General features: G+C 38.9%; 1 protein-coding gene across 1 annotated transcript in view; it reads right to left on the reverse strand.

Moving 5' to 3' along the window:
• The window catches only part of cryl1 (crystallin, lambda 1), a 42,615-nt gene that overhangs the window by 17,596 nt on the left and 8,500 nt on the right, over window positions 1-16,519 (reverse strand). The window contains exons 4-6 of the mRNA XM_022216953.2: window positions 8,540-8,701; window positions 6,388-6,483; window positions 5,716-5,814 (exon numbers count right to left, since the gene is read on the reverse strand). Of these exons, the coding sequence (XP_022072645.2) occupies window positions 5,716-5,814; window positions 6,388-6,483; window positions 8,540-8,701 (357 nt within the window). The remainder of the gene's footprint in view (window positions 1-5,715; window positions 5,815-6,387; window positions 6,484-8,539; window positions 8,702-16,519) is intronic.

The raw sequence follows: 16,519 nt of genomic DNA on the forward strand, positions 1-16,519 counted from the left end.
AAAATCGATTTCTGGTGTTTGCAAGCCGAGTTTTTGAACAATCCTTGTAGTGTTTCACAGTTTTCAAGTAAAATATGATTATACAAAGTTTCTTCTCACGTTTTTCATTGAGTACACTGGTAGGTCAACCTGTGAATGTTTTTCATTTGCAAACAGTTATGTAAAAATACTAGATTCTGCTAGTTTATTAACTTCTATTAAAGGTTCACTAGAGTGTAACATGGATAGATGAAAATGCTCCTTCCATATATAGTGTGTGTATAGTTCTATGTAGGTAAAAAATAGAGACTGCGTTTTTGTTTTGTTAGCGCTATGGTGGTACTGTAATCTTGATTATTTGCTTCATATTTGATTTTACTGAGATATAAGACCAAAGGCGCAATCATGCAACAACTTAGATCATACAAACAACCCACTTCAAACAAAACAAAACAAAAATTAATTGACATTAAGTGTTATATCTCATGAAGATCCTCTGCTAGTTAAATAAAATTCTATATTTAAAGGATATGTAGAGATCAGTTTGCCACACTACCAGATCTTGTTCATATATGCATTTTCATTTCTTATAGTCAACAAAAAGCAGCAAACAGTTGAAAGTTACCTTTATTTGTTTATACATACTATTTTTTTTCATTCGCATTGGAGTATTTTTGTGTGCGTTTAGACAAAATTTCGTCTGTCACAGATGTGCGTCGGTTGGTTTAACACAACAGCCTTGTCTTTTGAAATACCTGACAACATCATGTGACAGATGTCACACCCATATTATTGCTGCTAATGAGCCACCCTTCCATGTTGTTCCACGGTCAGTCTTGTGTCACAAGTCTTTGTTTTGTGTGAAGGGGTCTAGTTGTACCTAATACACAAGTTAAATGTTGTAACGTATGAGTACAGTATAGTCAGAGACACAATGTGCTGATTACAAAGGACAATTCTTTGTTACACTTTGTAACTTATGAGTACAGTATAGTCAGAGACACAATGTGCTGATTCAGAAGGAAAATTCTTCATTACAGATTGTCCATTAGAGTTATGATTGCCTGTTTGAATGTTAGCCCTGGAATGAGAGGTAGGAACATAGAGTTATAACTAATCTGTACAGAGGGAAGTTATAGCTTTCACTATCTGGTAATTAAACTTAAAAGAGATTTGACCGCAAAAATGGACAAGACTGGGAATTGTTCAGGTCATTAGCTCAGCTTTTGAGTTCTGTCTTATTTGTATGATAGATTTGTCTGAAAAGTGTTTATTTGTAATATTCTAAATTAAAAGTTGGACTAAATATCAGAACATTAAACTGAATCAATTTTAATCATACTTTTTTAATAAGTCCTCCGCAGATTCAAAAAATGATCAATGCAGTTTCCTTATAATGTAGTAACTGATAAATTACAAGTTGTGTTTCATACATAATGTGAAAATGTGCTAATAAAAGTTTAAAAACTGTGAGGTAAAGGTTTCATGAATGCTGTATTGCATTTTAAACCTGCCTGACTATGCTGCTCATTTGCGCAGCAAACAAGTTTTTGTATTGAAAATGTATGTAGTTTCTTTATGAATAAGCAACACTCAACCATTTTTGGGTATCACTTATTAAAAGTTTCACATTCAAAAATTTTGCTGATCTCTTGTTGGGACTGGATGACTGAACAGTGGAGAAATTCTGAGTATGCAGTTAGCTGTTTCGCTGTTAGCTCCTACTCCCTTCTGTTAGGTTTAGTTAGCTCATATTAGCTTGAGATAACACCTGATACTTCTTATTTGTTATTGACAGCTCCAGACAGCTCCTGGTAGCGCTTTCTGGCTCCTGTTATCTCACATTACCTACAGAGAGCTCCTGTTATTCTCTATAAGCTCTTGTCAGCTACAGATAGCATCTTTTAGTTTCTGTTGTTTCCTGTTGACTCTTATTAGCTTCTGTTAGCTCCAGATACCATCTATTGGACCATGTTAGCTGATGTTCGCTACTGATAGCTTCCGTTGGCTATGGATAGTTCCTTTTAGCCTCTTTTAACACCAGACAGCTCTTGTTAGCTTCTGTTCCTTCCTTTTAACTCTCGGTGATTCTTGCTTAACCTTGCTGGCTCCTATTGCCTCCTGTTAGCTCCAGTTACAATTAAGGAAATAAAGACACACTGGAGCCTTTTATTTAATGTGAAATAAAAAAAAAATTCCAACTTTGGCTGAAAATATTGTATTCATGTAAGACCCCATCATATAGAGTATCAGCATAAAGAGTAACTGCAAATGTAAATGTGCCTTCAATCTAAATATTTTGGCCAGTTAATAGTTTGATTTTGTTGCATGAGCCCTGATTAGAACAAAATTTGACAGAGATTTTGTCCCTTTATGAGGAGATGCAGGCATAACAGCAAAAGTTACTGCAGGAAACAGCAAAACAGCACAGATAAAGTATGAGACAGAGTCAAAGAAAGCAAATGTATCATGAAAGATTTACTGTAAACATTTCAAATTATTCCCCAGTAATTTCCGGTGTCACACGATTGAATAGAATAAAGTCATTTGAAGTATTGTAATTCTGATGTCTGAGCGCCTGTGTTTGAAGCCAAACTGAAAATGAAAAGTTACAAAGCTTTTATGTGGGTTCAGTTCAGGTAAGTGAACACATCTCAGGTTTACATTCCACCTGTTGTAATTGTCTTCAAACTCATCGTCCTTATTATCATTCTGACCATTTCTTCTCTGAGTGATCGTGTAATGGCTCCTGTCATCAGAGGCTAAAGCTCATTTACTGTCATTGTGTTCCTGTTTGGAAGGAGACCATGGAGATTATAGCAGAGGTGAGCAGACAAGGGCTTCCTCTTTTCTGCCTCCATTACAAAACCATCAGGAGCACCACTTGGCCACATAAAACCTCACTGAGACTGAGGCGCTCTTGTCCAGGAGTAAAAACAGATACTTACACATGCAGTCTTGTGTTTCTAGCAGTATGGTGAGTGGCAGTAGGATGTAACTTTAGCAATGCTGTAACACCAAATTGTGTTGTTTTTGTTGAAAATTGAGAGTTGGTTTATATCCATGATGCTGTTAGAAGACAAATATTCTTTTCACAAATTTATCAATAACTTGCTTGTAGTTGGTGTTCAAATGGAGGTACAACTATGCCCAATTACATCTGTTTAGTCAGTATTCGTGGTGATCTAACAACCAGTGTTTGGTATTTTTCTGATGTTTAAAGTTTGCTTTGTATACACACGTGGACAAAATTGTTGGTACCCCTCAGTTAAAGAAGGAAAAACCCACAATTCTCACTGAAATCACTTGAAACTCACAAAAGTAACAATAAATAAAAATTTATTGAAAATTAAATAATCAAAAACAGCCATTACTTTTGAATTGTTGATTAACATAATTATTTTAAAAAACAAACTAATGAAACAGGCCTGGACAAAAATGATGGTACCTCTATAAAAGATTGAAAACTATTTGACCAGAGTGACATGATTAACTCAGGTGTGTCATTTAATTGACATCACAGGTGTTTCCAAACTCATAATCAGTCAGTCTGCCTATTTAAAGGGAGACAAGTAGTCACCCTGCTGTTTGGTGAAAAGGTGTGTACCACACTGAACATGGACAACAGAAAGCGAAGTAGAGAATTGTCCCAGGACATCCGAAAAAAAATTATAGACAAACATCTTAAAGGTAAAGGCTATAAGACCATCTCTAAACAGCTTGAAGTTCCTGTGACAACAGTGGCTCATATTATTCAGAAGTTCAAGACCCACGGGACAGTAGCCAACCTCCCTGGACGTGGCCGCAAGAGGAAAATTGATGACAAATTGAAGAGACGGATCGTTCGAATTGTATCCAAAGAGCCGCAAAGAAATTAAAGGTGAACTCCAAGGCCAAGGTACATCAGTGTCAGATCGCACCATTCGTCGTTGTTTGAGCCAAAGTGGACTTCATGGGAGACGACCAAGGAGGACACCACTGCTGAAAAAAACTCATAAAAAAGCGAGACTGGAATTTGCAAAAATGCATGTTGACAAGCCACAAAGCTTCTGGGAGAATGTCCTTTGGACAGATGAGACCAAACTGGAGCTTTTTGGTAAGGCACATCAACTCTATGTTCATAGACTCAAAAACCAAGCATACGAAGAAAAGAACACTGTCCCTACGGTGAAACATGGAGGAGGCTCAGTAATGTTTTGGGGCTGCTTTGCTGCATCTGGCACAGGGTGTCTTGAAAGTGTGCAAGGTACGATGAAATCTGAAGACTATCAAGGCATTCTGGAGAGAAATGAGCTGCCTAGTGTCAGAAAGCTTGGTCTCAGTCGCAGGTCATGGGTCTTCCAACAGGACAACGATCCAAAACACACAGCCAAAAACACCCAAGAATGGCTGAGAGAAAAGCGTTGGACTATTCTAAAGTGGCCTTCTATGAGCCCAGATCTGAATCCCATTGAACATATGTGGAAGGAGCTGAAACATGCCATTTGGAGAAGACACCCATCAAACCTGAGACAACTGGAGCTGTTTGCTCATGAGGAGTGGGCCAAAATACCTGTTGACAGCTGCAGAACGCTCATTGACAAATACAGAAATCGTTTAATTGCAGTGATTGCCTCAAAAGGTTGTGCAACAAAATATTAAGTTATGGGTACCATCATTTTTGTCCAGCCCTATTTCATTAGTTTGTTTTTTAAAATAATTATGTTAATCAACAATTCAAAAATGATGGCTGATTTTGATTATTTAATTTTCAATAAATTTTTATTTATTGTTACTTTTGTGAGTTTCAAGTGATTTCAGTGAGAATTGTGGGTTTTTCCTTCTTTAACTGAGGGGTACCAACAATTTTGTCCACGTGTGTAGCTCTGGTAATTTGTTGCGCAGGTGGAAAGACGGGTGCAAACAGGTTGGAGATTCATTTGACTGTGACAGAGCAAAGCCACTTATATAAGTAATATAAAAGATGGATGTAGAAACTGTAAGGTCACCCATAGGTTGTGAAACTTCCAAGTTTCACATTTCACTGACACAATCTTGGTTGTTGGAAACCAAAAGTAAAGACAAACGATGGCTCTGACTAAAGAATTCAAGGATGCTATGCACTGTAAGATGTTAGCGACTTTCCAATCCCAAGGTTGCCTCATCGCAAAACATACCCTGCTTTATCGCTGTTTTCCCTCTAAATGGGATCATAATCTACTAAATGGAAGACAAGCTGTATTCAAAAAGTCTGAAAACAAGCTATTGAGACCATAAACTCGTTAGGAAAACATTCACTGAAGCAATAATTAAGTGAGAGGAGGAGAAATTTTCGCATTGATTTCTATACAGGTTTAAGTCACTTTTATTTTGGCTTCATTTTTTAAACCCAAAAGTTATCTTTTTTACACAGTTTGTTGATGAGAGTAGACATCTCAAATCCAAGTTTCCAAGTCTCAACTTTAAAGCAACATTTTCCTGTTTTCATGCAGTTGATGGAAATAAGCTAAACTTGCTCTTTAATATAAGAACTCCAACCTTGATGTCACATTAATGTTATATAAAATAATGGTAAATTCAACATCTGCAAGGAAAAACAAACATGCAAACAATAACTAGTGGTCCTGATATAGATGCAAAGAGGACATGGGTCACAAGATAATACTTGCTGGCTAGTATAAGAACAAGAAAACAAATGCAATATTAAGCCTCATTTTGAAAAAAGAAAAGGCTTGTCAACAATCAGACCCAACATACCTGGACCTGCCTCCATGACTCTGCAATAATGGCTGCCTGGACTCTGTTAAGGGAAAAGCCATCAATCTCTTTTCTCAGACGGACAGGCGCCTGGCCAACCTGAATCAAGAGAAACTGGATTAGATATAAGTTTTTTTTTAAATCCTGAAGGATATTCTTGAACCAGTCAAATATGACAATGATCCTTAAAGGACAATAATGAAAAAACTTTGACATTACTGCCAGCCTACTCCAACTATGAAAGTGTTCTTCCAGGGAGCCACTGGTTTCCTAATTCAGCCTGCTGAGACTTGCTTGGAAAGATGTAATCATCGCAGTAAACTATCTTTTGACACTTGTAGTGTAACAGTTGTACCAGGTACTACAGCACACTGTCATCCAGATTTGGGAGTCTGATGCTGAAAATGACTGGGAACCATCAAACCAACAACCAAGCAGCAACTCATTTAACAGCATAGTGAAAATTAATTAGCAACTAGGTTTCTTAGCAGCACTAAATGCACCATATCACTCCAGTTCTGGCCTCCTCCTATTGTTTTTCCAGTCATTTTTGATCACATTCCCCACCTCTAGGGTTTGGCTTTTTAATAATGTCATGATGACGCAGTTTTTCATCGTTTCTACAAGTCCTCACATAACTGAGCTGAGGCCTGCGTAATCTGGGATTTGTACCTTGGTCATCAGGGTGTGGGTGGTGTCCATAACGGTCGCCGCTGTCTCTGGGTGAGGTACCAGCTCCACCAGTTTGACGTAGTAGGGTGGGTTTACCTGTAAGACAAATACGCATTATACAGAGTTTAATTCAAATGATGCAAAAGATCTGTGATTATATGACATTTCCACAGTCAAATACTGCATTTTTTTTTAGGAATAATTAAGTTGCTGATAAAAAAACAGAAATTGGTGAAATTACTAAGGTGAGGGAAAGACAATCGATCACATCAATATAAAAGTATAAGTGAGGAGTTTATTGGAGTAGATTTGTCCTACTTTAGACAGTATTTTTCCCTTTTCTCCTCCAAAAGACATGTATGGCACATTAATTAATCTTTCCAAATTGGCCATAGATGAGAATATAAGTATAAGCCTATAATGGACTTGCAATCCTCTTCATATAGTGAATGATGGATCTTATGTTTTTGATATTAGATGTTTCTTTCAAAAAAACAGATATTTATACTGTATATGTTAACTATCTGATTCTCTACTAATTTAACTAGATCTTGAGAACCAATTTACACGCATCTTTCAATCCTCCTGAATATTTTTAGCTCTAATAAAAATAAAATACTTAAAATTGAAAATCAATATTACTGTCACTATGCAATAATATTTCTATGATAACCATCTCTTCCTATCTAAGATCAAACTATGAAAAAGGGTTTATCCCAAACACAAATCAGTTCAGATTGCCAGTTACTTCATGTTTCATTGGGACCCATTTTTGCACTTCTTCACATTTTATGAATGACTAAAATGGAAATGGCATTTGTTGCGCTTCATTTATGTTGCATCATTTTTGATAAAATTGCAGCTGACATTTGAGTTCAGTTTGCTTAGTCATTGCTATATAGATGTCAAATCTTTAATTTGCAATTTTCATTTCGCAAATGTATAAGTGTCAGTGGTTGCTGATTTTTGGACTCTCATTCTGTCCTGGAGGTAAGAAAAAGGAGACTTAATGCATTTTAAATTTCTCCCAAGTGTCTCTTATCCACAGACCCAAAGTTCATCTTGGCTTCAGTCATCAAGCTGATACTGACTGAATTTGGGGATATTTTTTTAAGTTAAAATTTCAGAAAGGGTTAAACAAAAGTGTTTCATATCTTAAATTTACGGTGAAATACAATCCAAACAGAAGCAGCATTTTAGATTTAAAATTTTAGAAAGAAAAAAACAATGCTATCCATACTATCATTTATTGAAAACCCTATAATTACAGCACTATTTTATATGCTAAAAGCATTCGTCCCTTATCAAATATACACCAGCAAAGGGCAGTTCTTACAGCAGCATTGTTCCATCTTTAATAATTCTAGCAACACAGAGATGCAGGCTCCCTTTGATAGCATCTATCCTCAAAACATTATTGACTCTGCAAAGAGCAAGCAGAAGAACTGCCAAAAAATGAGGATACACTGACATAAGCAATGATGCTTGAATAAATTAGGTTTTTTTTTTCTTCCTGTGTTGTTCCAAAGATAACAGATGCTCATCAGCATTCTTTTATCCATCCATCCATTCTCTATACACCACTTTATCCTCACTCGGGTCGCGGGGGGTGCTGGAGCCTATCCCAGGAGAAAACCCACACAAGAACATGCAAACTCCATGCAGAAAGATCCCAGGCCCCCCCTGGGATTTGAACCAGGGATCTTCTTTCTGCAAGGCGAAGGTACTAACCACTACTCCACTGTGCAGCCACAGCATTCTTTTAGGAATTGTAAAAGGTATAATTTGCTAATACAGAAAGGTAACTTGAGGTGTGGCAGGTGTCTCCAGTAAACAACACAACAGAGTATGAATGCTTCAGGCTGGAAGTATTCAAGCCTCCTCTCTAAAGATTATGTAATTTGCCAGGTGCTGGGACTATGTGGTCTAAATTATTTTTTTGTGATATTTGTCTATATAGAGGTGTTTAGCTGCCTTGAACTAGACCCTACTGTTCCGTAGTTACCATAGCGTAGTTATTGGATACTGTCAAATTGTACTGTCTGCAGAATTTGTGTTTGTAAATACATAATTGAAGAATTAATCAACTGGCTTTACAAGATTATTATCAGCTTGAAATTCTATGACAACAGCCACTGATTGCAACACTAACCGGATGGGAGACGAGACAGCGGCTCCTGTTCTGCACTTTGGAGAAGACGTTGCTCGGCACCAGGCAGGAGGTGGAGCTGCTCAGGATCACATCTTTACCCACAAGACGCTCGATGTCCTGAAAGATGTTCTGCTTCACCTCGAGCTGCTCGAATACACACTCCTGAAAAACCGGTACAGGAAAATGCACTCAGGTACAAATGCACAGAGTGGGATTGTGAAGTCACTTCTTGAGATTGTATTATTGTCTGTCACAAACAATATGTCCAGGGAAAATCTCTGTAGCAAATGGTAGAAGTAGCATGCCTTTTTCTGCCTTTTAAACTTAATTCCCCCCCCCCCCCCCCCCCCCCCCCCCGCTATAATGCACTTTCTAGGCATAAAAATCTGTTGATCAATGTTTAAGTTTTGGCAGAGTACCAGAAAAATCTAGGTATCCTCAATATTTATATACACATACCTGTACATAAGTATAGTAATGAAGTCATATGTGTACATATCCATATGTTTACTCATCATGTCATATCTGTACTTCTATATATGTAAATTTACCATGTCATAACTGTATTTATCCATATGTAAATCCATTATATCAAATATATGCATATCCATATGTAAATTCATCTTATCTCATTGTATCCTATCTAATCTTATCTTAAATATAACAGTGAAAATTACAACTTTTGCCATCACAATATTCTTGAATCACCTAAGGGGATGATAAAGTCTATCTATCTGTAATCTGATCTGTTGACAACTTTCCGTTTCTTTCCCAACAAAAAGCAGAAACTTAATATTTTGTTTCATAGGGAGTCTCGGTGTCTCTCTACTAACTACTATTGCCAACGGCTGTGGAGACTGAACTCAGACAAATGTGTTAAAAGCTCACATTTTTTTGAAACTGGATTCAACCAGTTTGTGTATTTAACTACTTACCTAAGGCTTAGGTCATGACTGCTGCACGTCAGAGCAGACAGAGAGCTAAGGAGTGGCTTTCAAAACTGGTAGTGGAGTGTTAATATGCTCTTAAAGTGGCTCTCATGATTGGTGTAGAACTGCAATAACTGGCTGAGCGAGCGGCATACCGACATGCATGCATTATGGCAATTAACAATGAGGTTAGAGGGTGTCTGTCAAAACAACAAGTCCTAATCAGACTTTTAATAAACACATGTTTACCATCTTTTCATTCTCTGTTCTTTGTCATAGATTTTCTATTTTTTATTCTATTTTGAGTTGCAGGAGAATACATCTTCTTTAACTGGGATGAAAAAAGTAGATTTATGTGTGATTTAGACACTGGGTTGGATAAACCGCTATCTAGAAACATGTTGACAGAAGGGAGGAATGTGAGGTGAGAAAATGAGAAATCCAGTGCAGCAAATACAGTATGGATGAATATTAGTCACTAAACAACTTATTGATCTGTAACCAGTCTCACTACCTGCTAGACTTCCTCTTATCCTTTAGAAAACCCCTGATCAATAGCAGGGTGGAAATGGCATTGGACAGTGTCAGGAAATACTTATCATTCTGTACATATCTATGTAACACTCCCCTATTTCTAAATCCACTAGTGTTCGTTGTTAGAGTGAACTCTGTGCAGAGTATTGATTTATTTTTTCGCCACTGACTGCCTCTACTGTGCTGAAGAGCACCACTGTCTGTTGCGTTCTCTCGGCTGAAAAAGTGAATTTTATATCGTATTTTAAGCAGTTGTGACAGCATTAAGATAAGCTCAGGCCTCATTGTTGAGCATGTTTCTGTGTTTTTAGCATGACAAAGACAAGTTGAGGGATCAGGTGTTAAAATGTCAAGGAATTCTTTCACCAGCAGGGCAGCACTTGTCATAACAACTTTCTCATATAAGCCCTTAGTCCAACTTGAACTAGCTTTGTTGGTCAGTTCAGAAAACAGGCAACTCCTAAACTTGCCCATAAAACACAATCAGAAAGCTCTGATACATTCAACCCCGCTAAGAAGCCTTTAGGTGTGGCGCAATGGTAAATCTCAGAGTAATGTAGTTTTAGAAAGAAAGGCTACATGACATGAATCAGCCTGAGAAAAGTGAAATTTAATGAAGGGATTAAGCTATTTTTTTAAATTGGTGTGAGAATTTTTAAAAAACTGTAATCATGTGATTAACAGCAGCATTGTATTACAAATTGGGTGCATTAAGTTGTAGTAAATACCTGTTAACGTTAGTATTTCTTTGACATTTTGACTTCATTAGACAATGCAGTAGAGACAGGACATGTAGGGAAATGACATGCTAGAGCTGCTAAGGACATTTTAGTCCATGTGTATTTGCTAAAATTCACTCAACCATTAGGTCACCTTTGCTGCTAAATTTTTAGCTTTTAAACTTTGCTAAATCATTGCCACTGACCCCAGCTGGTATCTGTAAATAGAAACGCAGCAATATGAAATTTCAGGGCTAATAATGGCAAACAGCTTTTTGTCTAATATGTGCAATATGTCTAATGTAATATCCACTATCAGTGATTTGAAATTTAGCAGCGACAACTTTAGGCAAGTAGTACCTGAGTCCAAGATACATTCCCCCACAAGGATGATAAAGTTTATTGTATCATGTTTTCATTATCTGATAATCATCTGTTTGCTGTGACTGAAGCCAATACAATAACCAATATTAATCTTACAAATGTAAAAATGTGTACAAGAGATGAGAGAGGATTGAAAAATTTATTTTTAGGCAAATATTTAAAGATCCCTGGTAGAAAGGCATACATTAATTTGTTGTAAACTTAATTTTTCCCCCTTATGTAGACTAAATAATGATCAGACTTTAGCTTTTTACTGACAGACATATATAGGGAATCAAAACTATGAGAATAATTTTATATACTGTTAGAATAGTTATGGGTTACCCAAAGAATATACTTCAATTACTTTTTTTTTTAAAGGGCTGTTACTATATTAATCACTGACACATTGTGCATCCAATGACAACAAGAAAAAGAGAGAATCTAGTCTCAAATTTTAAGCTTTTATTTAAATATTACAGGACATTGTTTCTGGTAAGGGTTATTATGGAAAGCTGAATAAAATCCCAATGACTGCATAACTGCAAAATGTCTAAAGTCAAAATGTCATAGGGTATGTAACACAAATGAACCAATGATGTTGCACCTCCCTGAGGATAATCCGGGTAGTGAATAAACCAGAACATACTGCACTGAGATGCTTTGGTTCAAGTATGTAAGGTGTAGATGGACTAATGAATGAACCAACAGTCACCACATCCATGATACGTATGTCATGTCAAATGAGTGATGAAAAAGCAAATGACTAATAAACTAAAGCAATTAAGCAGAGATCAATCAAATACAAACAAAACTTGCTCAGATTATTTGGGGAATTCTTGAGGCTTGTTGGGTTTTCATGCATTTTTGAAATTGACTTTTTATTGAACATACCACACGAAGGGAAACACAACATGGACGAAATACAAGAACATTTGCTACAGTTGTTCCCTTTGTGGATGTTTTTAACACTATTATAAAAGGAACTATTTTCTCTAGTGCTTGAAAAATTGATAACATTAATTTTGTATGAATATTCTCTGTGGCTTCTACCAAAACAAGGTTAATAATAATAATAATGACAAGTGCTTCATGTATATCATTGTAGGGTCAGAACTTAAACTTTTACTCTTCATTATTTATAATGCTGCATGTTTTTAATATTTAGATCAGTTACGTTAAGTTGCGTTATTTATAATACTATAGTGTCTTAACAACATCATAACACCAGTTAGATTATTCTCCATAAATAAGAACTGTAGCGTAGTCTTGAATCTTAATTCTTTTAAGTTTCGTATTGCCAAAACCACTTCATAAAGAAAGGACGGGAGATTGGTTTACGTGTTTATTGACTAACATCATTACACAACAGTAAAACTACCATATTGTTCCACCGCCTACTAGTTTGTTGCAACACTTCTTCCTCACCGCACTTCTGGCAACATTCTTCTTCGTGGCTGCATTTACAAGCCTACGAAAGCCTCATAGCCAGATAGGAAGACAGTGAAGTCAAACAATTTAATCCTTTCACTTTACAATTACATATCAAATGTCTGCATTTCTGCAACAAAAATTATTACTTCCTAAATTATAATAACAATGCAAAAGGGCACTTACAAGTACAATGTAGGGCCTCAATATGCATTATAGTCAGGTAAAGTAGTGCTTTATTGCATGGTTTTAATCCCTAATATGCAAATTTCTTAGGTAATATCACACCATATCTGAACTTGTTTAGTTGATTTGCAACACAAATTATAATCTTTGGTGGGTTGTTTCAAATGTGCTGTATAAAAAAAGTCCACTTGACCAGTGTCGTTCAGTATAGCCTTCTTTAACCCTTGCCTCAGGTTAAATCGGGACCAGCTCTCCGTTTAAAGGGTTAGATTCTATCTGCCTATTAGTATTCCACCTAACAGGTTTCAGCAGAATAATTAAGCTGGTGTCGAGGAATACTCGCCTAGGTCCTAACTGTCTTCTTCCAAACGTCTTACCCCTCTTACTCCAATAAATACTCTCTTACTAAGCAGCCCTCCTAAGTAGTAGAATTGATTTATTGACCACGTTTGTTAACGACAGCTTTCCTCTTAAAACTGTGGCACTTGTTGATATTCCTAGGTTTGTTTTAGAGGTTTGGAAAACTAACCTCAGGGGTAATGTTTAAATAACTAGTTGGATTAAAGTAACCTTTAAGAACCATTAGATTTAATGCACACAATCAACTTAACTTTTTACCACTTTGCAGAATAGGTGAATCATAATCATTTCATTAGACTTCTCTTTAAATGCAATATAGCGTTTTATTAAGCAAGTTTTAGCAAGGGCACAGCATCAATTCATGATTAAACAATTTAATTATTTCTGATTATTTCAAACTAAACTAAACTAAGCTGAGCGTACCTAAGAATCTTCTCTAATTAGTAAATTTAGGAGAGAGAGCGGACAGCCAGGCCTTAGCTGCCACGCCCGGTCTTGACCTGCGTCTAGTTGAACTCCTCCGTGGACCAGCAGACTCGGTACGAAGTCTTCTTTGTGGGCAGAGGGTGTTCTTCATAGGCAGGGGGAGTGGAGAGGTCCCGATAGCCAATCGTTGGTCTGGCAGTTATCTTTAGTAGCAGCTGGAACACAAGTGCGGGCGTCTCAGCTGTCTTCTCAGTCGGATGGTGGTGGTGGAAAGCCCCCGTCTCATCAGGCTGTGGTGGGTCACTGGGTCTTCCAGCCCCTGGAGTGGAGCAGCCCTCTGCTGCTGCCTCCTGTGCCTCTCTGGATGCCATGGGTGCTTGCCTCTCTTCATCTCTTTGGACAACTGCAGACCTCTCAGGACTCTCTGTCTGGCAAAGTGTGGTCTTCGCTTGTTGAACAAAGTCAGACAAAGACTTTGCCTCCAACGATGTTCTCAGCGAACTCTGGAGCCTAAGTCCTGCGTTGTCTTCACGTCTCTTGGGCAAAAGGGTCCGGTGAAGATTCTTCAGAACTCTGGCGATGCTCCCCGGCAGCTCCGGCGAGCAGCATCTCCCCCCTCCAGGGGAGAACTCCCAATTCAGTGTCTGTGTCTCTGGGTTTTATACCCTAGCTCGACTTCAGCTTAGCACATACACATTTTCACACACAATTCTAACTAATAGGTACGCCCAGGTAATTAATTCATAGGTTTAAGACACAACCTTCTTCCTATCACGCATACATCATTCTTTCCATCTTTTCTGTTAACACATCCACTTGTTACACACACTTCAGTTGTCATGACAATGTAGGCCTGAGCCCATCCTGTCATCCTGTGGAAACTCCAAGTTCCTCATTTCTGAGGAGACTTCTGCTTTTCCCATCCTGTCTGCATACAGCTCAGAACAGCACAGATTACTTCCATTCAAAACTCACTTAGTTACACTGAATCACTTCTTTAAATCATTTTTCTTAGCATGATCAAATAACTTATTTTAAATCATTCTCTTCTATAGCAATCATCATTTCCAGAATATATATCAGCCTATTAAAATCATTCTTGCATCAAACATAAGCATAATCATGTGGTTAACTTATATAGTTTCTCATTTTAACTTTTCATTGGTCTGCTTAAAGCTTGTATTTAGGTGGTGGTTGCTCCTGGGATCTCAAATAACTAGGCCCCACTTGACACCCTCTCCTTGAGATCACAGGTAGCTAACACCAGGTCATTTTAAAAGATACTCATCATCCTCTGGAGCAGACAGGTTAACCACACCACCCAGCTGCGTCCGTCCATCGTCTTCAGTGGTGACGGTCACTTCCCCAGCGATCTGCAACAGTTCGGATGTGTCCTCACAGCCGCCGATGACTTGCATCTCTTCATCATCTGACAGGATTCTGCTTTCAGCATCATCCAGTTTCTTCAGGGCTCTGCCTGCCCAGAGCCTCGTTGTATTTCTCTGCATAGTAACCACCCCTTTGACGTTGGCTACTCCGACGAAGGGTGGTAAGCCTTGTGTGCTCGTAGCCATGGTTTCTGGTTCCTGGTTTTCTTTAATCTGGAACTGGCTCTAGCTGCTCCACTTCTTGGATTACTCTTCTTTCAAGCAAAACTGTATTGCTATCTAAAACTTGCTTTATTATGTCAGGCTTCTCGTATTTAGCTCTTCTTAGCATGCCAACCACACTGTAGCTGTTAGCTTTCTTCACTGGTTTAGTAACCATATGGAATGACATAGAGTCCACCAGCACTAAAAGGTATTTCTCACCTCTTCTCCCTGCAACCCCCATTGGGCCTGCTACGTCCATGCAGATAGAACCCCAGGGAATAGTGCTTCCGGATGGTGAGCCCGTCTACTCTTCGCCCTCGGCATCCTGCGTTGTATCGACCACATACTTCACAGGCCCTCAGCACTTGTCGTATACGGCACTCTGGAATCCAGAGTTGCAGCTTCTCCAGCTCCCTACGGGTAGGTAGTGTGCTCACATGGCCAAGCGCTTCATGTACGACCCGCACCACTTCTTCCACGTACTTCTCTGGGACAATTTTTCTTTTAGGGGTTTGGTCCCATTCCTCGATCCCGACAGCAATTCTTCTCTTCTGGACGAAACGATCCACCTCATCGTTTCCCAATCAGACAGCCTCCCCATCTCGTCTGGGCTCTCTGGTGCTTCAATTACTCATTTCCTTAGTGACAGCTGCCATCCTCTACAGCCGCTTCTCTGCGTCTGCAGCCGGGGTGCCTGCAGCTGATGTGGCCAACTCTATTTTTGGCCTTACTTCCTCATCTGCGTCTGAGCTCTCACCCTGCGATGCAGCATGTCCTGTAACTCTCATTTCCTCATCTGTGTCTCTTGCAGACAGTTGCTCCATCCCTCTCCTACCAGTACAATCTGGTTCTGGTACATTGGAGTGGAACCTGGGTGAAGCTTCTTCGAAGCGGACTCTCTTACCACTTCACTGATCGTTATTTCCCCGGGCACTGGGGTTTTGGAGGATGAATCTTCTTCCTCTGATTCATCGGAGCCTCCGACTTTCGCGTCTTCTTGAACTGGCTCTTTTTCTTTGGCAGGGACGAGTACATCTTTCTCTGGCTGGCTCTCAGCCATCGTCTTTGTCGTCTCGAGTTGTCTGCTTCCTCAAAACCTCTCGTAGGACCGTTGAGCAGGGATGAGTGCAGACTCTGTCTGGCTGCTCCGCGGTGCCTCTTTTCTGGGGTGCGCTGGCCCAAGGTCACTGCGGCTTCTTCTAGCCTGCGGTTCTCACTGTACCTCCCGTCAGGCGTGATGATCCCGTGTCGTACGTCGGCTGATCACCCGTGCTGTGGATCCTCGGTCAGAAGGTCTCGTCCTTCTCCTTCCCCAATCTCCGCAGCTGTGGACCCTCGGTCAGAAGAGATTCGCCCTCTCTTCCCCAGTTTCCACTGGAAGGCTCTGGCGGTTGATTCTAGGTGTCGGTCTGGACCCTCAGAATATTCTTTTGGACACTT

The sequence above is a fragment of the Acanthochromis polyacanthus genome, chromosome 14 (genome assembly GCF_021347895.1).
Source record: "Acanthochromis polyacanthus isolate Apoly-LR-REF ecotype Palm Island chromosome 14, KAUST_Apoly_ChrSc, whole genome shotgun sequence".
NCBI classification, from domain to species: domain Eukaryota; kingdom Metazoa; phylum Chordata; class Actinopteri; family Pomacentridae; genus Acanthochromis; species Acanthochromis polyacanthus.